General features: G+C 45.3%; 1 protein-coding gene across 2 annotated transcripts; it reads right to left on the reverse strand.

The window, feature by feature from the left end:
• Positions 1–16,395: 16,395 nt before the first annotated feature.
• LOC132440168 (EKC/KEOPS complex subunit TPRKB-like) lies at positions 16,396–16,899 on the reverse strand. 2 transcript variants are annotated; one of them, XM_060035142.1, is made up of 2 exons: positions 16,859–16,899; positions 16,396–16,759 (listed from the first exon to the last, which is right to left on the reverse strand). In XM_060035142.1, the coding sequence occupies exons 1-2, from the start codon at positions 16,897–16,899 to the stop codon at positions 16,396–16,398; spliced, it is 405 nt and encodes a 134-aa protein (XP_059891125.1). The 2 variants fall into 2 exon arrangements, with proteins under 2 accessions (XP_059891125.1, XP_059891124.1); XM_060035141.1 differs by having other exon boundaries at positions 16,396–16,899.
• Positions 16,900–23,493: the final 6,594 nt, after the last annotated feature.

Below are 23,493 nucleotides of genomic sequence, written 5' to 3' on the forward strand. Positions count from 1 at the left end.
CAAATCAGCATCGAAATGCTATTGTCATGTGACCCCCCCCCCCCCAGGTAGCGTCTTGAAAATAATCTTGGCCTCACGTACACGTCGGTAGACTCTGTGACACAGTTTCCTCATTGTCAGCATCAAGGCCTAGGAATGAGAAGAGAAGGAAAAAGAGGACGAGAGGAGATGAAGTACAGAGAGAGAAAAGGAAGGAAGGTCCTGCAGTCTGTGTGAGGGTCACACTTCCTTCTCTAACATTGCCGGCCCCTGGCTGTGGCCTGCTTTCCGGATGCAAACTAAACTGTGGGTATAGCAGGGCCCGTGGAGAGAAGCTAACACCTAACCAAGTGAATTCTTAGACTGTTTTTGGAAGCATAAGCATACCTTTCAATAAGGATCTGGAACCCAAATAAAGCCCAGAGCTGGGAAAGATGTAAGGTCAGCAGTTAGGAGCGAATTAAACATGTATTGAACCAAGCATTATAGTTGTCCTTGATTTTTTTTTTTTTTTTTTTTTTTGCTGTACATGGGCCTCTCACTGTTGTGGCCTCTCCCGTTGCGGAGCACAGGCTCCGGACGCACAGGCTTAGCGGCCATGGCTCACGGGCCCAGCAGCTCCGCAGCATGTGGGATCTTCCCGGACCGGGGCACGAACCCGCGTCCCCTGCATCAGCAGGTGGACTCTCAACCACTGCGCCACCAGGGAAGCCCTGTCCTTGATTTTTAATCCTCATCGTAATCATGAAAGGATGGTACGGTGATCCCCACTGGATGAGAGAGGCTATCTCACTTCTAAAGGATCAGGGGTCCCCTGAGTCCACAGAAGTAGATGGTGGGGCCAGGCAGCCATCACTCTTCTGTTCTGACTCCAAATCCCACCCTTATTTCTCTGCAGAACCTTTACTGCCGCTTCAACCCAGGAAACAACAGACGTGGGCTGGAGACAAATCTAAGAGCAAACAGCCGCGGTGAGTGGGCCTTGGGAGAAGCAGCCGGCCGGTAGGTGGTCAGGGAGACGGGCCCTGGGTCTGGGGAGGCCGAGGAGGAAGGTGGCCTGGGCGCCCGCGGGCCTGGCTGCCGCGCAGCCAGCAGATGCTGGGACACGTTTCCTCCGATTCCACATCCATTGTTCTGCCTTTATTACATGGTCTCACTGTCCATCACAGACGGAAATGGAATTGGTCTGAAAGGGTTTCCTCTTCCCACAGTCTTCTTGGTTGTGTATTGATAGGTAGCTTTTAAATATAATATCCTTCCAGACAGGAAGATTAAGCTGATCTGTCCACTTCATGGCCAGACTGGTTGTTTTTTTTTTATTTCAACATGAGAGACAATGTATTTGCCCCTTAGCCCTCCATGACTTCCTTATCGTACCATAGTCTAAGAAAAGGTGACTTAATTCCCTGGGTCATCCCCCGGTCAGATCAGTGGGAGATATGGGGTCAACACTCTCGGGGCTGCGGGACCATGGCCCCCCTTCTCTGCAATCCCAGGCCGTGGCCAAGTGGTCACAGGTTTACAAAGGCGGGTGTGGAGGGGCCAGACCCCTGCACCTCTCCTGGTCCTTCTTGCTGGTTGTCTATAATCTAAAGCTCTTTTCCCCACACCTTTCAGACCCTGGACAGAGCCGGCAGATATGTGGATATTGTCACTGCCCTTCTCTGTCAGTGTAATTAGTTATTTCTGTGGCCCTAGAAACGTGTGTTAAGAGTACATCCTATTTTCCTTGACATATCACCTCACACCGGTCAGAATGGCCATCATCAAAAAATCTACAAAGACTAAATGCTGGAGAGGGTGTGGAGAAAAGGGGACCCTCTTGCACTGTTGGTGGGAATGGAAATTGATACAGCCACTGTGGAGAACAGTACGGAGTTTCCTTTAAAACTAAAAATAGAACTACCATATGACCCAGCAATACCACTACTGGGCATATACCCAGAGAAAACCATAATTCAAAAAGAGTCATGTACCAAAATGTTCATTGCAGCTCTATTTACAATAGCCAGGACATGGAAGCAACCTAAGTGTCCATCGACAGATGAATGGATAAAGAAGATGTGGCACATATATACAATGGAATATTACTCAGCCATAAAAAGAAACGAAATTGAGTTATTTGTAGTGAGCTGGATGGACCTAGAGACTGTCATACAGAGTGAAGTAAGTCAGAAAGTGAAAAACAAATACCATATGCTAACATATATATATGGAATCTAAAAAAAAACAGGTTCTGAAGAACCTAGGGGCAGGACAGGAATAAAGACGCAGATGTAGAGAGTGGACTTGAGGACATGGGGAGGGGGAAGGGTAAGCTGGGATGAAGTGAGAGAGTGACATGGATATATATACACTACCAAATGTAAAATAGATAGCTAGTGGGAAGCAGCCGCATAGCACAGGGAGATCAGCTCAGTGCTTTGTGACCACCTAGAGGGGTGGGATAGGGAGATGCAAGAGGGAGGGGTTATGGGGATATATGTATAGCTGATTCACTTTGTTACAAAGCAGAAACTAACCCACCATTGTAAAGAAATTATACTCCAATGAAGATGTTTAAAAAAAAGAGTACATCCCATTTTCCTTGTAAAACTTTATCCCTAAGCCAAGATATGGAAGCAACCTAAGTGTCCATCAACAGGTGAATGGATAAAGAAGATGTCCATATATACAATGGAATACTACTCAGCCATAAAAAAGAATGGAATTTTGCCATTTGCAGCAACATGGATGGACTTGGAGGGCATTATGCTAAGTGAAATAAGTCAGACTGAGAAAGACAGATACTGTATGATATCACATAGATTAGATGTGGAATCTAAAAAATACAACAGACTAGTTCTTTTATATACCATAAGAGAAGCAGACTTACAGATATAGAGAACAAACTAGTGATTACCAGTGGGGAGAGGGAAGAGGGGAGGGGAAATATAGGGGAAGGAGAGAAAGAGCTACAAACTATTAGGTATAAAATAAGCTACAAGGATATATTGTACAACACAGGGAGTATAGCCAACATTTTATAATAACTATAAATTTAGTATAACCTTTAAAAATTGTGAATCACTATACTGTACACCTGTAACCTCTATAATATTGTACAACTATGCATCAATAAAAAAAAACAAAAAGAAAACCTTTTACCCCTGAGGTTTTCTTTTTGTCAGGTTCTTCCTGCCACGTCTTAAACATATTCAAATGCACTTTTCTCATACTGACAGTGCTTATTTCCTTAACACCACGAATATTGTCAGATGATTGTTATTTTCACTAATGTTCATGGAGGAATTTTTAGACATGCTTTCTTATGCTAACATGCATTATCTCATTTAATCTCAAATATCCCATGAGGTAGATACTATGATCATCCTCCGTTTCGTAGATGAGGAAACTGGGTCTTAGACATGGAAATAATATGCTCTCATCCACCGCTTGCTGCTGGCAGGGCTGGGGTTGGAGCCGAACCTGTCCCACCAGGTGGGAAGCCGGGCCACTGCCCATGAGGGTTCTGCTTGGGGCCGCCAGAACCTTTGAGACTGACCTGACTGAGTGGTCCAGAAAGGTCCCCCGGATGATGCCACGGACTCGTTCCCACCTTGAGAACTGCTGACCTCGTGGGTAAATTCCACCACTTTCCACCCATAAATATAATTCCTCTCAATCTGTAAAAATTAAATCAAGGAGCCAACCCTCCTGAAATGCTTATTTCACCATCTATACTAAGAAATCATTTAGAAAAGTTATTGCCTGAAAGATTCTGTTTGTTTCTTAAAAGGCCATTCTTTCTTGTCCTTAAGCATCTTTTGCTAGAAGAATCTGGCAACCTGTGTCATTTTGGGAGCATTTGGAGTGGAACAGGAGTTTTGCACTCTTTATCCTCTGGAGAGGCTTTTAAGGGGAAAGTGTCAACATAAATTTGGAATTTCCTGACTTCTGCAGATTTGAGTTATAATCTGGACATGACTAGAAAGGAAATCTTAAAACAAATATTTTAGAGTGTTTTATTGTGGAAATGTCCCCAAACATTTTCATCCCATTTTCCCAGAGAAACCTGACATCGTGGGGAGGGGGAGGGGGGCAGAAGAACAAAACGCAACGGGCCACATCCTTGAACTCTTTTGTGTGTTTAGAACAATGTCCGGTTAAAATCAAACAATATTGCTGCTAAATACGGCTAAAATAGTCCTTGGTGAGCGCTCTTGGAGGAGTGAGGAGAGCCACGGTCCCTCTAAGAGGGAGGGTCTGATTCCGACCGAAGCAGGGAGGCCTGGCGGACACAGCATCTTCGCCACCGCCCTGTCATCAGCTCCTGTATGGCCTGGGACCTTAAATGTCTTCCCCATCCCCCTGTCATCGGCTGCTGTACGGCCTGGGACCTTGCATCCCAACCCGAGCGCGGAGCGAATACCAGCGCTGCGCCCAAGTGGAAAACAAAAGCCGGGCTGGGGGCGGGCAAGCTCGTAAAGGAGAAGGAGGCGAAGTCACGAAGTCTGGCTTTCTGGCCAGATTTCCTCGGGAAGGTGAGGTGTGGCCGGCACTGTGTGCGAGCGCCGGGAGGGGCCGCGCACCCCGCCTCGGGCCGGCAGGCCCGGCTGGCCCGAGGCCAGGGCGCCCGACGCCAGGCCCGGCTCTCGCGGTGGGAGCGGCCGCCGGCGGCCACACAATGGCATTATCTCGGGCCAGCGCGCTGCAGGGACCCGCCGCTTCCTGCCCCCGCATCGCGGCACAGACTGTCCCAGGGCCCACCGCCTTCGGACACGCTCTCCGGCGCTCCGTCGCCAAGCTCGGTAGGGAAACGTCTAAAGCCACTTCTTCCTTGGGAATTGCAGACGCTGCGATGCTGTCATGCATTGTATTTTTATCCCCGCTGAAAGGACGCGCGGTCATAAGTCACCTGGGGGAAGGGACGAACTCGCCGAGCAGTTTATGTAATGCAGGCGACCGCTGGGGCTTCTTAGCGCCGGGAAGACACAAACGTCTTCAAAGCGACCTGAGCCCCGCACCCAGCGCCATTTATTCCTGAGGGCCCATCATCGCATCCTCCCACTGACTCCTGAATCCCTGAGCTCCTCTGATGGCAGGAAAGCACAGAGGCTGCCACGGGAGAGGAAAACCTGGCGAAGGTGCTCGAGGGGCGTGCTTTTCACATCCAGTCGTTAGCGTCTAAACTGTTAAGGGACTCTCAAACACAGCCCTTGGATTAAATTATAAAAAATGTAAAAGTCCTTAAACCCCGGTCCTACCAACGTGTTGCACAGGACAAGAAAGACTAGATTTTGTTTTGTTTTGTTTTACTGGTATCCTTGGCTTTGGACTATTGCGATTAGACTCTTGAACAACAGACGAAGTCTTTCTAACTACATGCCTCTGCCAGAAACTTTAGCAACCTGCTCCCAGAAATCAGGGGTTTAATCCAAGAGTTACCAGAAATGCTCTTCAACCTTCTGCTTCCGGGTCAGGAAGTTTCTGGCAGCCGTGGACTCTGCTCCTTAGGACTGTTGGACCAGACTGGTTTCAGGGGAGCCGAACCGTCGGCTTTGTGCTCAGTGACAATTCCTGCTCTTGTAGTGCAAACCTGATTTCAGGAGACCTGGGCAGAGGGGCTCTTGCTTTGCCCTGCATGCCTAGACGGCTCCCTAGATGGCTTTTCTCCCTCACCATGACCCGTGAAGATCCCTCCTGTCCTCGCTTTTGTGGAAGTGACCAGGCTTTTTTTGGCCTGGACTCAGCAGAAGGCAGGCCTGTGTTTAACAACCAGCAACAAACAGCCCTGATCAGACGTTTGTCATGGCCTTTAGTGGGACAGGCCTAGAAATGTAGAATTTTTTAAACTCCAAAAGCTTTGCAGCATACAGAAAAATACAAGGGATCTTACAATGAATGTTCCGGTACTCACCAGCCACCTTTGATGAAATCTGGACATTTTGTGATGTTTACTTGACAGTTTGCTTTTAAAGAAACAGTTGAGGACAGCGTGGTCCCCTCCCCTCCCTCCCTGCACAGAGGTGATTGCGGTCTGAACTTTGGCGTTTGTCTTTCCCGCCTGCTGGACGGATGTTCTCCCACGTGTTCACTGCTGTGTAAAGGCTGGCATTGACTCTGATGAGTCAGTACAAGCTTTTCAATATTTTTGAATGCCACCCTTGCCTGCATGTTTCTGTGTATGTACAATATATAATGTTGGGCTTCCCTGGTGGCGCAGTGGTTGAGAGTCCGCCTGCCGATGCAGGGGGACACGGGTTCGTGCCCCGGTCCGGGAAGATCCCACATGCCGCGGAGCGGCTAGGCCCGTGAGCCATGGCCGCTGAGCCTGCGCGTCCGGAGCCTGTGCTCCGCAACGGGAGAGGCCACGACAGTGAGAGGCCCGCGTATCGCAAAAAAAATATATATATAATGTTTCACGGGTCTTAAAATTTGAATATACGTTGTATTATAATGTATATAACCTTTTCGATAAGCTTTATTGAGCTATAGTTCACATACCGTACAATTCATCTCTTTAAAGTGTACTAGTCAAGTGTTTTTAAAATAGTCACAGAATTGTACAACTATCACCACAGTTCATTTTAGAACATTTTCATTCTCACCTCCAGAAACACCTTTACTAATCAGCAGACACGCCCCTTCCTGTCACCTGCCAGACCAAGGCCACCACTAATTTGCTTTCTGTCTCTGTGGAATTGCCTATTGTGGTCATTTCATAGAGATGGAATCATACAATATGTGACCTTTTGCATCTGACTTGCACTTAATGTAGCATTTTTATGGTTCATCCACGATGTAGCATGTATTGGTACTTCATTCCTTCTTACTAATATTCCATTCTATGGAAGTATCATGTTTTATTTATTTATTCATCTATTTATGGATATTTGGCTATTATAAATAATGCTGCTATGAATATTTCTGTACAAGTTTTTGTGTGAACACATGTTTCATTTGGGGGGGTATACAGCTTGAGTGGAATTGATGGATCATAGGGTAAGTCTATGTTTAATCTTTTGAGGAGCTGCTAGACTGTTTTCCAAAGAAGCTGCATCATTTTGCATATTCCCACCAGTAGTCGTATGAGGGTCCCAATTTCTCCATATCCTCGCCAACACTTATTGTCTGCTGTTTTTACTATGTCATCCTAGTAGGTGTGAACTGGTATCTTGTTGTGGTTTTGATTTGCGTTTCCTTAATGACTAATGATACTGAGTATCTTTTCATGTGCTTGTTGGCTATTTGTACATCCTTTCTGGTGAAATATTTCTTCAGATCCTTTGACCGTTTAAAACATTTAATTACTTGGTTTTTTAATGTTTAAGGTATGTATAAGAACACTTTATATATTGATATTATAGGTATAAGTCCTTTATCAGATATATGATTTACAAATATTTTCTCCCATTCTGTGGGCTGTCTTTTCACTTTCTGGATGGTGTTTGTTATGCATAACCCTCAGAAAATCTTTGAGGTAATAAACATGGATAAAACAATTATCCATTCAGAACATAGAACACTAGTACGTTAAATTTAACCAATTTCAACTTCTGTATAGTACTCAACAGTATGGGTATTGTGCGTTAAACTGTCGATCCATTCCTCTCATCGATGGAAATTTGGTCCATTTCTAGTATTTGGCTATGACCTAATGCCACCATGAACGTTCTTGTCCATGTCTCCTGAGGCACACTTTCAAGTGTTTGTTGGGGCAACACCTACGAGTTGGATGCCAGGTCTTTCTCAGGCATTCCTGGGGTCTGAATGCCTGTCTTCAGGTTCGCTGGATATTGTCAGAGTATTTTTCTTTCTTACCAGCAGTGTATTAGAGATCTCAGTTAACATTTTTGCTAATACTTACTACTGTTTGGCAGTTAAGTTGTAGGTATTGAGTTTGAAATTGAATCTCGTCATTTTTAAAATGCGTCCTTACTCTCTGTCAAACTATGACGGCCTGTGAGGGACAGATTAGCTGCTGGTGCTGTTTTATTCTTTGTAACAGAGAATTAAGAGATTGTGGCAATAATACGTTCTTGTGTGTTGATAGCTCTGGGGACTCTGATATAAATAGATCAGTATGAATAACTGTACAGAATGTTTGTATGGTTCCTAGCCAGCTATGTTACATCGTTGATTATGTAGACTGTATATAGTGTGGAACATATTTTAAATCTTCAGTATGAACTTCTGCTACTGATTAGCACAAAGTTCTAGAATTTATTAGTATAAGCCGTTTGAAGATTCATTGTGGAAGTCCCGTAAAAGCTGAACGCGTTCCGTTTCCATTCTAGGTCCCCAGTCTTGTTGCTAATCATTCCAATTCCTTCAGCATTTTCTCATGTAGTTCAATTTTTAGTCTTTTAAAAGTTGATTTTTTTCTGTACTACGTAACTGATACACACATAACTTTGATTGTAAAGCTTTCAAAATTAACCCCGCTTTCAAGGCAAAGAGGAAAGAACTGAGACACTCTGATGTTTTTGTTTGGACATGTATAGTAGCGTGAAATTCATTAGATAGAAGGTATTGTAGATATTCCATCAAAGTTAGACTTAAATCAGTGTAATATAATATTTAGACAAAGAAAACACTTTTAATGGCAAATAAAGGTTTCTTTTTCCCTGACTAGAGTTTGATTCACAGGAAAGAAGTTTCGGTTTGAATTTTGAGAGCTCTAAAATTTCAGCAGATAACATTTTTCTGCTGAGTTTCTTGTATGAGTGTTGATCTGTAGTTTTAATATACATGGGTAGAATCTACAGAGTAAAATAAGCTGCTGGAAAACCAATAATAAAGGGAGGAACTTTCTAATGGGGGAAGCTTCATAATCGTTGTACTCCATAATTTACGTGGGATGCTTTTTTAAGGTGTATTTTAACAGACGGGTTAAAACACAGCTTAAAAGGCTGTGCTCAGCCTTTCATGTCTTCATTATATCATTTACTCCTCCTGGGAAACCTAGAAGGCAGGCACTACCTCACTCATCTCGGCTTCAGCCATTTGCCAGAATCTTCCACAGATTTAGTTGGTGATATTAGTTGTGGCTCTGAAAATAAACTAAACTCTAGAGTCTTTGGATATTTCCCTCCAGTAAGTTTTCCAAAGCCAAGAACGTTCAAGGGTTTAATTAAAGGCATTTGGTCCTTTCAGCTGTACCGAGAGGGTTCTCCTTCAGAGTAAAGGTAAGGTCGGGAAATCCTGACATGTTCTACCTCAATTCTTCTTCACTGAAGTGGTGAAAGAGTAAAGTTCAGCCTCAAAGTTATTTTTCATTGAAAATTGGGTACACTCCAGTTCCCACCAGATTTTCTTGGCCAGACTCTCTCATCTCTCTGGAGTGTGTGGAAACTTGCCCATGGATACTCAGAGAGGTGTAGGGTATGGAGAGGACAGGTCTGACCCCTGTCCCCAAGCCGGTGCCCGTCCAGTGATTGCACAGGCTTTGGATCAAAATGACTGTGGATGTGCTGTTGACCAGTTGTGGACCAGATGTGGAACCTTCACACCGTGCAGAACGGATCCCGAGTAGACTAAGGATGAAAATGTCCTGCTTCCCAGCCCTGCTGGGAATTCTCTGCCTCTTGTTAAGTAGCTAATGTCACATGTTAGCTCTGTGCTACTTAACTTCTCTGTGCTTTGGTTCCCTCCTCTGTAAATTAGGGATAATAATAGTACTATCATCCCCCAGGGCTAACGTGAGGATTAAATGTGATTGTAAATGTAAAGTGCAAGAATAGTGCCTGGAAAATAGAAAATGCTCAATGAATGTGAGATAGGACTCGGTATTATTATTATTATTTTCTTCCAGTTTTATTGAGATATAATTGACATACAGCACTGTATAAGATGCACAGCGTTTGATCCCTGGTCAGGGAACTACGATATATATATATATACACACACCCAATAAAGTCAGAGGAAAATAAAAGTAATTCTTGACGTACTCCAAAAATTGTTTGGCTAATAAACCTTCAAACTATTTAGAGATCATTTAAGTGCACTCAACTAGATGCAGAATCAGTGGAGGTCTTCTCAATGCATGGTCAACTCGAACTTAAAAATAAAGGAGGGTAATTTTACACACCCGGTAAAAATGTAGCTTTAGTAGATGGTCTTGTAAATCTGAATAGTTCTTATGGTTTCAGGACATATGTATTGACACAGAAATAGCCTATGAATTCATTTTCATACTAAAAACTCAGAAAGCACATATGATACTATATCGACATGGCAAATATTTTTAAATATCGTAAAAATTAAATTAAAAATATTATTTTACTGAATACAGACGACACAGGGAGTTCGCCTTTAGAACAGCCTGGATTTTTAACTCCCTGGCTGTTTTTTTGACTTAGGCAATTAAGAAACATCCAAGGCAGCATTTCAGTAAATAGGGTTTTAAACAACTCACAATTATTATTTTCCTATTTTTTATCAACCAAGAGAATTAAGACTACACACACACACACACACACACACACACACACACACACACACACACACACAATCCTCCCTAGTTAGAATCTGTTTGGAGGTGCCATTTTGGATCATAATTGTAGCAAATCTAAATAATTCCAAATAAATAGTTCTTCATAATTAGTGTAACTGTTACGTAGTTATGAACCTTCACCAAAACTTACATTGTTCAAGAGCAAGTGATTTTTCATTTCAAGAAGTGGCTCATGAATGTTTTCTTAAGTCAATTATCATGATAAGTCAGCAGTATTATCTTAAATAAATATCTTCTAACATTTTCCCTTGATTTCCATGCCCAAAGTGAATAATTTATTTCAGAAGGATTTTTTTTTCTGCTGACGGGGAAGTTTAAAAAACTCATTCAGCTGAAGAAGTTTTCCTGACAATCACGGAACCTTTGAAAGCTTGACCCTGGACATCACTACATGATGGTGTAAGCCCAGGGTCCCTCACAGAGAGGAAACCAGGGTGAGAGCACAGTCTCCTCATTACTGGAGCCATGCCTGCCAGCAAGGGCCATTTTGGAGGAGGGAAATCTAAACAGAACCAGAAATAGCCTCTGACAAACTTCAGGAAATAGCAGTCGGGGGGGAGTCACCAAGGTGGTCAAATCTTGGTTCTTTTTGACTCTGGAGGTGAGATGAAAAAGCAGGAACTCTCCTTTAGTCCTTCACGAAATAGAAATATTTTGCCAGTCCAACGAATGGAAAAACACCGTGCTTTGAAAGTTTCCAGAGAGTGATTACAAGTAGGCTTTGGGTAGGTTTTTTTAAAAACAAATTGTGTATGTAGAAAAGTGTGCAAACCATAAATATACAGCCTGATTAATATTTTTCTCTTTTCAAATGAAATTGTGGTAAAAGTATACATAGCACAAAATGTACTGTTTTAACCATATTGGGGTGACTATCTCGATGGCATGAAGTACGTTCACATGGTTTTGCATCCACACCACCATTCACCTCCAGAAGCTTTTCATCTTCCCCAAATGAAAGCCCACAACCATGAAACACTCACTGTCCCCCTTCCCCCCCCACAGGTCTGGGCAGCCACCATCTTTCTTTGTCTCTCTGAATCTGACCACCCTAGGTATGAGTCGTACCAGTGGAATCATGCAGTATTTGTCCTTTTGTACCTGGCTTACTTCATTGAGCATAATGTCCTCTGGGGCAGCCTGATGAATTTCACCAGATTGAACACACCTGTGTAATCAGATCAAGCACCAGAGAAGCCCCTTGTGCCCCATGTGCAAGTCAGCATCCACCACGCTTGTGCTGTCATGAGGTTAACCATGGCCGTAGTCAATGAAAAGGGGAGGCAGAAGCCACGGCTGAGGTTTCTGCCTCTCTCTTTCCCCGCAGGAGAGACTGTGCACATTTGATCTGTTGTATACACTGGGCTTTAGCCTACCTGCCAAGGAAAAGCTTGGAAAGTGTTGGTTTAGGAAATGTTCTCACTTCAGTCCCAGATTGTCTGGAGAAGGGTCTTGCGTCTGCCTAACTCCCAATGTTGAGACTCTGTTTAGGTAGCACCTCCTGCAGGAAGGCTTCTCTAAGTGCTCTAGGTGCCTTCCCGCCAAAATGTGGTCCGGCCATACAAGGGGGTATTATGACCTTAAAAAAAGACCTTAAAAAAAGAAAGAAATTCTGACACACACTACAACATGGAGGAACCTTGAGGATATTATGCTAAGTGAAATAAGCGAGACACAGCACATACATGTATGATTCCAGTCATATGAGGTTTCTAAACTAGTCAGACACATGCAAACAGAAAGCAGAGGGTGATGGCCAGGGGCTCTGGGGCGGGAAAATGCGAGTGGTTGCTCAGAGGGGACAGATGAAAAAGCACTGTTGCACATGAGTATGTATACTGAACACTACAGAACTGTATGCTTAAAATGGTTGAGATGATTTTTATGTTATGTGTTTTTACCACAATAAAAAAAAAGTTTTAAACAAGATGAGCTTTCTAATCCTGAAGCTGTTTGCCCTTGGAGAAATCTTTTAACTTCTCTTTGGGATTCTGGCAAAATGAGGGAAGTGTCAAAATATGAACCTGGCTCAAAGCGTTTCTGTAATAAATGCTGAGGCAACTCTGGATTAAACAGAAGTATCACACTGTCATCCTAAGAGCTGGTGTGCCCGCTTTATCTTCTCATTCACCCGAAAGGAATTTTTCTGAAATCTCACTTTAATCAAATCACATTTCCTGATCTAGATACAAAAGATCTCATAGTTTAAATTGTACAAAAAGTATACAGTATTACATGAAGATTTGTAAAGAAACAAGCCAAGCTGTTTTTCTTTTCAAAGCAAGAGTAAGTAAGAATAGGTAAAAGCATATTCTTCTTATTCCTGATAATGTCTGACCTTTATTTCCTGCCATTCTCTGATTTGTGAGTATTTACTATGCATTCTTTTAGTCAAGGTTGCAAGAAAATCTTGAAACACAGAAGCCAGCGGTAAATGGAGTCAAAAGATTCCCTTTTCTAATTTCCCAAATGTCTGCAAGTCAGTTATTTTTTTTCTTTCTTTCTTTCTTTCTCTTTCTCTTTCTTTCTTTCTTTCTTTCTTTCTTTCTTTCTTTCTTTCTTTCTTTCTTTCTTTCTTTCTCTCTCTCTCTTTCTTTCTTTCTTTTAACAAATCTTCCGCTCATCTCTAAGCATTTTTTTTTTACGTTTATTTATTTTTGGCTGCGTTGGGTCTTCATTGCTGCGTGCAGGCTCTCTCTAGTTGCAGCGAGCGGGGGTTACTCTTCATTGTGGTGCACGGGCTTCTCATTGCAGTGGCTCCTCTTGTTGCGGAGCACGGGCTCTAAGTGTGTGGGCTTCAGTAGTTGTAGCACGCGGGCCCTAGAATGCATGGGCTTCAGCAGTTGTGGCTCTCAGGCTCAGTAGTTGTGGCTCGTGGGCTCTAGAGCACAGGCTCAGTAGTTGCGGCACACGGGCTTAGTTGCTCCACGGTATGTGGGATCTTCCTGGACCAGGGCTCGAACCCGTGTCCCCTGCATCGGCAGGAGGATTCCCAACCACTGCACCACCAAGGAAGCCCAGGAAGTCGGTTATTTCTGATGGTACCCTCACAACTACTGAAGTGAGTGTCTTCCCCTAGTTACGTAAGGAGCTCTCCACACAGCCAAGGGAAGACCTCAAGACTGCCTTTTCTTTAGCCTCAGATTGGAAATCAACAGAAAAGATGTCAATGCACGTGAATAGGCAAGAATATTGAACAGAGTACTCATAGCATACAGCCATAATAAAAAGCAAAGAAACTCACAATTTGAAAAATAACTATAAAAATATTTTCAACTTTTAATTAGAATTGTGGATGATTTTTGTTTTCTCACTTGCATTTGTCAGATTTTTTTTAAAAAATACTAAATATGTGCTGTTTTTATAAGGGCACCACAACATTTGAGAGGATGCCATAAGCAAAGGAACCCATTTCATTTTATTCACGCTCAGGAAGCAAGAGTCGAGCCAGTGGAAACAGAGCAGTGAGGCGCTGTGCGGGCTTTATTGGCACCTACTGTTTACTTTGCAGATAGCAGGGCGCGAGCAGGCTTAGCTCGTCCTTCCTCAGGCACAGGAGAAATGGGAAATGTGCAGATGCCCCAGAGAAAGGCAGGTACAGGGGAGAGAAGGGAAATAGGGGCCAAGCAGATCTGGACTCAGATCCACTTTTCACCACAGTCTAGTGGAGGAGAATGATGACTAAGTGGGTCTTATGTGGTAGGGTGGCGGCTACGACCTGGGTAACCGGGTAAGCGTCGCGTGGTGGGTCCCAGAAAGGCACCTCGCTCGGGCCTGGGCTTGGGCAACGGGGTTAGAGAAATTTTGCTGGAAGAGGAGATGCCCATCCTGAAGGGACCAGCAGGGGAAAGTCCCGGAGGAAAGAGGGGGAGGCGAGGGTATGAACCGGGGTGAGACCCGACGTGAGCATCTCCGGCGGCAGGGAGAGTGACTGTGGACCCCGGCCCGTGGTCAGGGGTTGGACTTTATCCTGAGGCTGCGCCCTGGCCGCGGGGAGGCAAGAGGACGGGGAGTAGGAGCGCCTCGCAGGAGGGAAACAGGTCAGGAGTTGGGTGGTCCCCAGGCGTCCACCCTGATGTGCATCCCGACGGCCTCCTCGGCGGAGATGGAGGCCCGCAGCTCGTGGATGGTGTCGGGTGGCACCTCTGCCAGCGGCTCGTCCTGGGGGTGCATGAGGCCCCTCCCCCAACCCCGGCAGGAGCAGGCTGGGAGGGGGGAGCACGTGGGCTCCGGTTTGGGGTGTGTTGCATTTGCTAAGAGGGCTCTGAGAGGGACGATGAAGACGGACGGCCGTGCGCTCTGGGCAGCGAGAGCAGCTCTGGTAGGGCCCCAGATGCTCAGGCACGGGCTACGGAGTGGGAACTGGCCCAGGACTGCGCTGGGACGAACTCGCGAGGAGTGAGCAGAGGTGAAGCTCCAGTCCCCTCCGAGAGGCGGGAGATCAAGGGGCCAGTGGGGTCTAGCTGGGCCCTGGGGGAGGAGCTTCCCGCCTCCCCGCCCCGCTGGGAGGCCTGGCTTTGCACAAGCCCCAGCGATGGCCTGTGAGCGCGGGGAAGGCGAGGGCTGTGGTCCAAGGGCAGCGGCGGGGGGCAGGGGGGCAGCACTCCCCTACTTGAAGGCCGCCTCGGGTTGGGGGTGGCTGTTCATTGCTCTGTGTCCCCTGGAGGCTGGTGAGGCTCAGACCCGCGCCTGGTCGGCGTCGTGCTGGTAATATTAGCGGCACACGTGGTGCTGTTTTAGCAGAATACTTTCTAACCTTGGGCCTGTAGTGTACACTCCTAATCCCGTTTCGCTCTAAAAGTAATCACAATGCTTTTCGTTAGTTTATGAAACTGTATTAAAATTAAATGGGGAAATTCACAATCTATTATTTTCCTCAAACACCAGAGCTCGTTTTTTAAAAGTAAGAAATATGTCCATTTTTTTAAAAAGTACCACAGAGGTTTTTTTACTCTTCTGTTCAGAAGGGAGAAGCTACTCACCTTATTGTTATATTAAAATTCAGGGATTCTGAACTGAAGAACTAAACTTTCTTCTTTTAGTGATTATGTAATACCTTCTTTTCTAAGCAAGAGACCTACTGAACTTTAAAAAGAGGCACAGATACAATCCTATTTCTAAACAACATGGCATAGAATGAAAGAACTACCTCATTGAAAAGAAATAGGCCATAAAATAACTTGGGGAATATCTTCATTATACACATATTGCCATTGTCACAGCATCTGTAAGAGTCTGACCTAGAGAGATGTGTGTGCCGTTAAAATAGAATTTACAGGACTTCCCTGGCGGTCCAGTGGGTAAGACTCCACGCTTCCAATCCAAGGGTCACGGGTTCGATCCCTGGTTGGGGAATTAAGATCCCACATGCTGCGTGGCCCCAAAAAAAAGGATTTAAAAAAAGAAATGAGAAGGATTAGAATCCCTGCCGCGATGATCAGTGACATTTAATCTGAGGCAGACTTTCTGGCTGTGTGTGAGATGCTACTGGTTTGGGCAGAGCTTGGGGAATTCAGCCTCTTCATGTAAGAGTGCTCTGCTGACAATGTAGTTTTTTGTTTTTGTTTTTCTGAGTGAATTAATAACTAAGCCCCTTAGGCAGAACTAGATTCTCACATGTGTAGTTAGGAGAAAAATACACATGTGGGTAGCAGCCTCAGCATGGAGACTTACAAAGCACAGCCCGGATGCTTGGCTCGCTCGTTGCTGCATAGGAGCTGGACCAGGATGAGGTCAGGTCAGTGTTGAAGATAGACTGGGTGGGGGGGACTGTCACCCCTGGAGTCCAGCCTCGCTGCGGGGGACGCCACGGGAGGAGAGAGACTGGTGGGCAGGGCAGCAGCAGGGGGCCTTTTTTTTTATAATTGCTGAAAAATGTTAATATTTCTGTCATTTCACAAAGCATCTTTTGTTGACATTCAGCAAATGGTACCACCCAATAATGTCCCAATACTTTCTTCTTGTGAAGAGAGTTCATATATCTTTTTGACTTCCGTAATATTTGTTGTTTCAGGGAGATTTTTGAGAGAAACTTGATGACCTTCTACCTGAGATGTTAGGTCTTCTTGAGTTATTTGTTTTTCTCCCTCTTCACTGTAAGCAATCAGAGATGAAGTGTCATTTGCCGAGATACCACAGTTTTTCACGGCCTCTGAAATACTGTTATTTGGGGAAAGGCTGACAATAAGTTCAGTAGATAGAGTTCTTGTCTTCATTCTTCCCAGTCTGTAGAGGTGAACTGCTTTGTTTGCTGCCGCAAGTATCTGAAATGCACCGACAATCACTGTAGGATTTATTAATGAGCCGTCAATGGCACCTGCCATGGCCTTTTTTCTCAAGTCTCCAGCATTTTTCACATCTTTAAATAACAGAAGCGTCACCCTGTATTCGGGAAATAGGTCCAGCTGTTGTGTTAACTGCATTTCATCGATAAGCAGGATTCAGCGCGCCCAGAACCCAGGACTAGCTCCCTATTCTACGAGCTCCTGTGTCACAACTTTGGTGAGTCGCGGCCTTATCAGGATGATGTATCGTCAGCTGATACATCAGGGAGAGACTAAGCTGATCATTGTCGGGCTGCATCCCAGGGCCGGGCCTCGTGAGGTGCTCGATAAACGAGGACGCCGAGAATCACATCCGTTGTCTAGAAAATGGGTGCCGGGACTGCCAGGGGCCCTTTTTTTTATTGAGCAGCTACTGCATCCTGTGTGTTGTCCTCTGTTCGTCACACCTGTCCCCTCCTGTCCTGTCCTCCTTACCAGGGTGCTGAGTAGAGCTTTTCCACGGGAAAGGGTGCCATGTAGTCTAATCACAAAACTTGGCATTAAAATTACTTTCTAGGGCTTCCCTGGTGGTGCAGTGGTTGAGAGTCTGCCTGCCGCGATGCAGGGGAACGGGTTCGTGCCCCGGTCCGGGAGGATCCCACATGCCACGGAGCGGCTGGGCCCGTGAGCCATGGCCGCTGGGCCTGCGCGTCCGGAGCCTGTGCTCCGAAGCAGGAGAGGCCACAACAGTGAGAGGCCCACATACTGCAAAAAAAAAAAAAAAAAAAATTACTTTCCAAAGATGCCATAAGAGTGCTTCTCTTTTGTCTCAGATTATTAGCAGGACCTAGAAGTTTGATAGCTGAGACCTGGGATGCCTAATTTGTCCAGCTCGGTGCTGGGCCTGACTCACTGGATGGCCTTAGTGAAATCATTTTCCATCTTTGAGTGAGTTTCCTTGCTGTTAAGACAAAAACTAAAAATACATATTGTCTTCATGGGTTATGGTAAGGACTAGCTGAGTAATCTTTACTAAGAAATTGCAACTTTTTAAAGGAAAAAAGATATTTCATCACAGAGGAAATCTGTTTGGGAGTTGCCTGATCCTAAAGTGATACGATATCAAATAAAAAACGTTCTTCAGCCTCCTCAGTTAAACCTGGACTCACTCCAGGTTGCTTGATGTGGGCTAGGAAGTGGTACAGTGCCACGAGCAGCCTGATCACTCCACCGGGCTTCCAGAGGACACGGTGTGCTCAGGAGGGGGCAGGCTGTCTTATGCGCCTCCCCATGGAGCTTCCCCCTCTCCTCCTGCACCACCAAGCTCACTCTCGCACGAGCAAATTCCACTGCCCATTTTTCTTCGAAATTTATATGACCCCATTTTTTTGGCTGCAGACACATCTAGTTTGAGAAGCAGTGGCTTTTCTCATTTTAAACAGGAAATGCTGCACCACTTACATTATATTTTTTATACTTTTATTCCTCCCTTTAACTTGAGCAGCAGATTCTCATAGCTAAGAAGGTTTCAAGAGGCAGATTAGAAGAGTAGATAAAGGGCTTCCCTGGTGGTGCAGTGGTTGAGAGTCCGCCTGCCGATGCAGGGGACACGGGTTCGAGCCCCGGTCTGCGAAGATCCCACATGCCGTGGAGCGGCTGGGCCCGTGAGCCATGGCCGCTGAGCCTGCGCGTCCGGAGCCTGTGCTCCGCAACGGGAGAGGCCACAACAGTGAGAGGCCCCCCGTACCGCAAAAACAAACAAACAAACGAAAACAAAAAAAAAGAAGAGTAGATAAAGCCTGCATGTGGAACGCAAGAGGTGAGCTCGGCTACCGACTCTCTCACCGCCTTGGACGCGTAGAGGCGCTCTCAGAGGGAAGTGGACAACCAAGGCAATGTCAAGGTCAGCCTGCACCTGCCCCCACTGCCCAAACAACTGAGCGTTGGGACGGAGGGCTCGGCTGAGGCCTCTCCTGGCCACTCACTGCCCTTCAGGAGAGACTCAGAACCTGATTCTTCCACCTCTTCCTGGCGTTTGCCTTCGTTCTGACACATCTGACCCTGTGACCTCTTAGCTCCGTGACCCAGTGACCTTATTCTCTAATGTTCACGGCTTCCTGTTCTCACGGTGCAGAATGTGAAGTCTGAACCACATTATCTCTTGAAACTGCTCCACCTCCAAAATCACGAATTCAGACATCCTCCTTGCTGGTCACAAAGCCTGTTCCTACCTCTTCTTGGGCGGAGATTCCCGCCAGCACCGTCCTTCGACCGCGGGGCGCCTTCCACGCTCTGCGCCATCTCCCTGTTTGTGGGTCGCTCCTCTGTTAACTTTGCCAGAACTCAGGTCGGATGCTGTGCCTCCTCCAGCCACCACTTTCTTGCAGGCTCTAAGCTCACGTGCCCTATTTTTTCTTGTACATGCCTGGCAAAGTTGAGGTGGGATGAACCCGACTATACTCACCATCTGTCCTTGCACCTGGCAGCTGGGCACTGCTGGAGGAAAGGTCCCCAGCCACGCACACTGGTATCACTACGCACCCTGGACCACCAACCTCAGGGGGGCTCCTTTTGCTGGCAATCTCACCATGCTTCTGTGATCTGCTTACACTCCAGCCTCCGAAAAAACTTTTCAAACATTTTCTATCATTTCCTTCAACCTCAAATATGCCCCACCTCTCCTTCATTGACTTTGGTTTTCATTTTTGTTTCATAAAACATAGAAATATCAGACAAGATCTCTTGGATTTTGGGGCCGCCAGATCTGTACCGTCACCTGCACCTGTCCTAGTTTTCCTCTCCTCTTGATACAACCGAGTGGCCGTTCCTCCTCTAAAGAAGAATTACTTTAATCCTGCTCTGGTCCCGAAGATACGGAGAAGTGGTTTACGGTGGCAGCCATGTGGAGGTCATTGATGACCCCTGAGAAAGCCACATGGAAGTTGCTAGAAGGTGAAGAAAACAACAAGACAGCTATAGACAACTCATTTGAGAAACTTGATTATGAGGGGAGGAAATTACTTACTGTTTTCTCCCATACTTTAGGCTCTCAGCTATCGCCTTCATCCTCCCCTCCTTCCTCTCTACCCAGTCCCTTCCACCCTCGACCTGTGTCATCTACACAATAGTAGCGGCAGCTAGAAAAGCAAGAAACAGAAACCACCCTTCAACCTTGCATCTCTCAGCTATTGGCCTACTGGTTGCTTCCCTTCCTGATACAATTTCTCCAGAGTCCTGCAGGTTTGGAGAAAGTAACTTCCAAAGAAGATGATAGAATCAGCTTAACAGACCAACTCCACATTTACTGACTGCGTACTCTGTGCGAGGCGCTGGGTTCAGTAGTGGAACTTCCTGGTTCCATAAGACCCAGCTCTGTTCTCCAGACCTGCAGCTTGGCCCTGTGAAAAGGCAATGGTGATACATCGCTACCAGCAGTTGGTGAGGCCGGCAGGGCCCAGGGGGCACAAGGGAAGAAGGAAGATGAACCCTCTCTGCAGGGGTCTGGAATGGCGATGCCCAAGCTGGGGTTTGAGGGGTGAAGTGGAGTGGCTGAAAGGCAAGGAGCACGTTCCAGCCAGTGAAAACATGTGCCCAGAAAACGTGTGCCCAGATTCCTGCAGGGAACCTTGTGCAGAAGCCTGGGGAGGAGGTGATGATGGAGGTGGGGGAGGTGGGGCTGGAAAGATGTATAGATGGATAGACAGATAGATGATTAGATGATTAGATGGATAGATGGGTAGATGGAAAGATGGACAGATGGGCAGATGGGCAGATGGATAGATGGAAAGATGGTTAGATGGAAAGGTGGACAGATGGACAGATGGTTAGATGGATAGATGGTTAGATGGTTAGATGGAAAGATGGGAAGATGGAAAGATGGGTAGGTGGATAGATGGATAGATGGATACATCTCTGACCAGGAATGCAGAGGGGCTCACACAGAGGATGCCGGCCTCTTAGCCTCTTTCGCCAGCCCCAAGGACATCAGAAACGCTGCATTCGATCTAGGTGTGGTCCTAGGTGTTAGCAGGTGCTGAATAAATGAAGAATGACTGAATGTTCTCTCATGAAAACTACCACATTATTGGTGGTGTTTAAATGAAAAGTGCTAATATATCTAAACTGCTTAGAACACGGTCAGGCACAGAGTGTAAGAGGCAGTGGAGCATAATGGTTAGGGCACCACTCTATGGGACTAGGTACCCAGGGTTTATGTCCTGGCTTCACTACTTACCATGACTTTAACCAAGTTACTTAGCTGTAATTCTTATAGTATATAACTCACAAGGTTATCATGAGGGTTAAATGAGTTTATACGTGTAAAGCACTTAATGCTTTGTAACAATTCATAATAATTGTTCACAATTACTATTAATAGTTAGTCTGGTTAATTATTTTTAATAATTTAAATTATGATTAAATAATTATTGACCATTATGAAATACCCTAAGAGTTCTGATTCCTAAAGCCCCCCTCTCCCAATTCATTCTTTTCCTGGCATACCTTTTGCTGAATTGGGGGATTCAGATCACTCATTAAGTGTGTCTATCAGCTGATGGAAGACTACATACATGTTTGACACCAGCATGGAAAACTGGTAACGGCCATCCATAGACTGAACATCGTGATATAACAAAGTCTAGTAGCCTTTCTTCCTCATTTAAAGTATGATTGAATAATTCACATATAAACTGGAATTATGTTCTGGAAGGCTAAAGGAAGAAATAACTGCTCTAGGGACTTCCCTGGTGGCACAGTGGTTAAGAATACACCTGCCGATGCAGGGGACATGGGTTCCAGCCCTGGTCTGGAAAGATCCCACACACCGTGGAGCAACTAAGCCCGTGCGCCACAACTACTGAGACTGCATTCTAGAGCCCGCGAGCCACAACTACTGAGGCCGCGTGCCACAACTGCTGAAGCCCACGCGCCTAAAGCCTGTGCTCCACAACAAGGGAAGCCACCGCAATGAGAAACTCGCGTACCACAATGAAGAGTAGCCCCCACTCGCCGCAACTAGAGAAAGCCCGCACGCAGCAACGAAGGCCCAACGCAGCCAAAAATAAAAATTAATTTAAAAAGAAAGAAAGAAAGAAAGAACTGTTCTAGATGTATACTCTGGAGGGTTCGCATGACATTCTCCCCATATTTTTTGTTTATTGTCATGTCAGCTTTCATATTTACGGTTCAACTAGTCCAAAGAGCACGTATTTTTATATTCTGAAAAATTGTATCAACCAACAGTGTAAAACAACAGAAACCGGCTGCAAAGCTTTCACTTTTAAAGAGTTTCCAAGCACCCTGCCCTTTTCCTAAAGGACTCTTTTCCCTTTTATGGATGAGCACCGGGCTCCAAGACAGTGTAAATAGAACTTCCTGTTCCAGGGAAGTGCTGGCTCCTGCAGAAGCCCAGGGCTCCTCTGGGAAAAGTTGATAGGAACGAGGAGCTGTGTGTGACCTGAGGCACGGGAGTCAGCTGAGCCAGCAGGAGGGAAGCACATTTAACAGCCCCTTTGTGCAGACCGAGGTCCCAGAAGCACTTCTGGGAAAGTAAGTCTGGTGCCATGCACACAGTCCTTGCGAAGAATGGCAGGGAAGCTGGCCCAGCTGGAGAAGGACGTTCCCAGATTAGACGCCCAAACCTTGGACCTGACTGCTTTGGGGAACTGAGATAGGTCTGCAATTCCCACAATTTGGGGCTCCTATGTTTGACATGAGCAGAGATTTAAAAATCAGAAAAAAAAAAAAGGATTCTGCACACCCTAACTCTAGTCCAGTAGGAAATATTTTTTAGAGGGCTTACTGTTTACACATGAAGGACATGAAAATTAAAATCTATTTTCCTTCTTTCTTGACCTTAATATTTTCTATACTTTTAAATTATAATAATAAAAAATTATTTATTCATGGTTGAGTTGCTGTGTGATTCATTCTGATAATTGTGATCTTTGACTTTTGTTCATTTCACAATCTCATCACTGGTGCCAAGAAAATAAATCAAAATAGTGTAATGAATCCTTTTAGACTTACAATGATATTATGACAATTATAAATATTATTTTGATGATAGCTAACGTTTGCTGAGCACTGGCTTTAAGTCAAGAGTCTCCATCAGTAAAAAACTGTTTGAGCATGAACCAACAAATTGTGTTTGCTAATTCAATGTAAAATATGCAAATACACCACCATCCCGTTATACTATGTACACTTATAAAGCATAAATAAAAATGCAAATGAGAGGAGTGACGTGAATAAACAAATAGAGGTTCTTATGTTTCCTTTCTGCATCATGGTAGTTTGTGTACTAATGGAGTATGGACACCCCAATTTGAAGACCACTCTGCAAACAGTGTTATTGTTCCCATTTTAAAGATGTGCACACTGAGGGGGTACAGAGGTGAAGCCCTTGCCCAAGGTCACTGGGGTACCACTGTGGGAAAGGCTACTGGCTGCTGTGCCATCCCTGTGACCTCATGGCCTCTCTCATTTCTGTAGCTACTGCAGCTGCACTTCCAGGAAGCTGCACCATCATGCTAGTGTATTCCTATTTCTGTTCCTTCTCAATCTGCCTATTAGATGCATGTACTTAGGGTGTCCAGATGTGTTTTAGTCTTATCATCTGAGATCTTTAAAACACATTGAATCAATTTGTAACTTTATCCTTGGGTCCAGACATAAGCATTTCAGAATGAATTGAGATTCTTCATCTGAAACTTTTTCTTAATCAAGGAACGAAGCCCAGTTATTGGGTTT

The sequence above is a fragment of the Delphinus delphis genome, chromosome 17 (genome assembly GCF_949987515.2).
Source record: "Delphinus delphis chromosome 17, mDelDel1.2, whole genome shotgun sequence".
NCBI lineage: Eukaryota > Metazoa > Chordata > Mammalia > Artiodactyla > Delphinidae > Delphinus > Delphinus delphis.

Bases quoted from the DNA above. Each gene is read 5' to 3' on its own strand.
- LOC132440168 (XM_060035141.1), bottom strand. From the start codon at position 16,899: ATGCAGTTAACACAACAGCTGGACCTATTTCCCGAATACAGGGTGACG.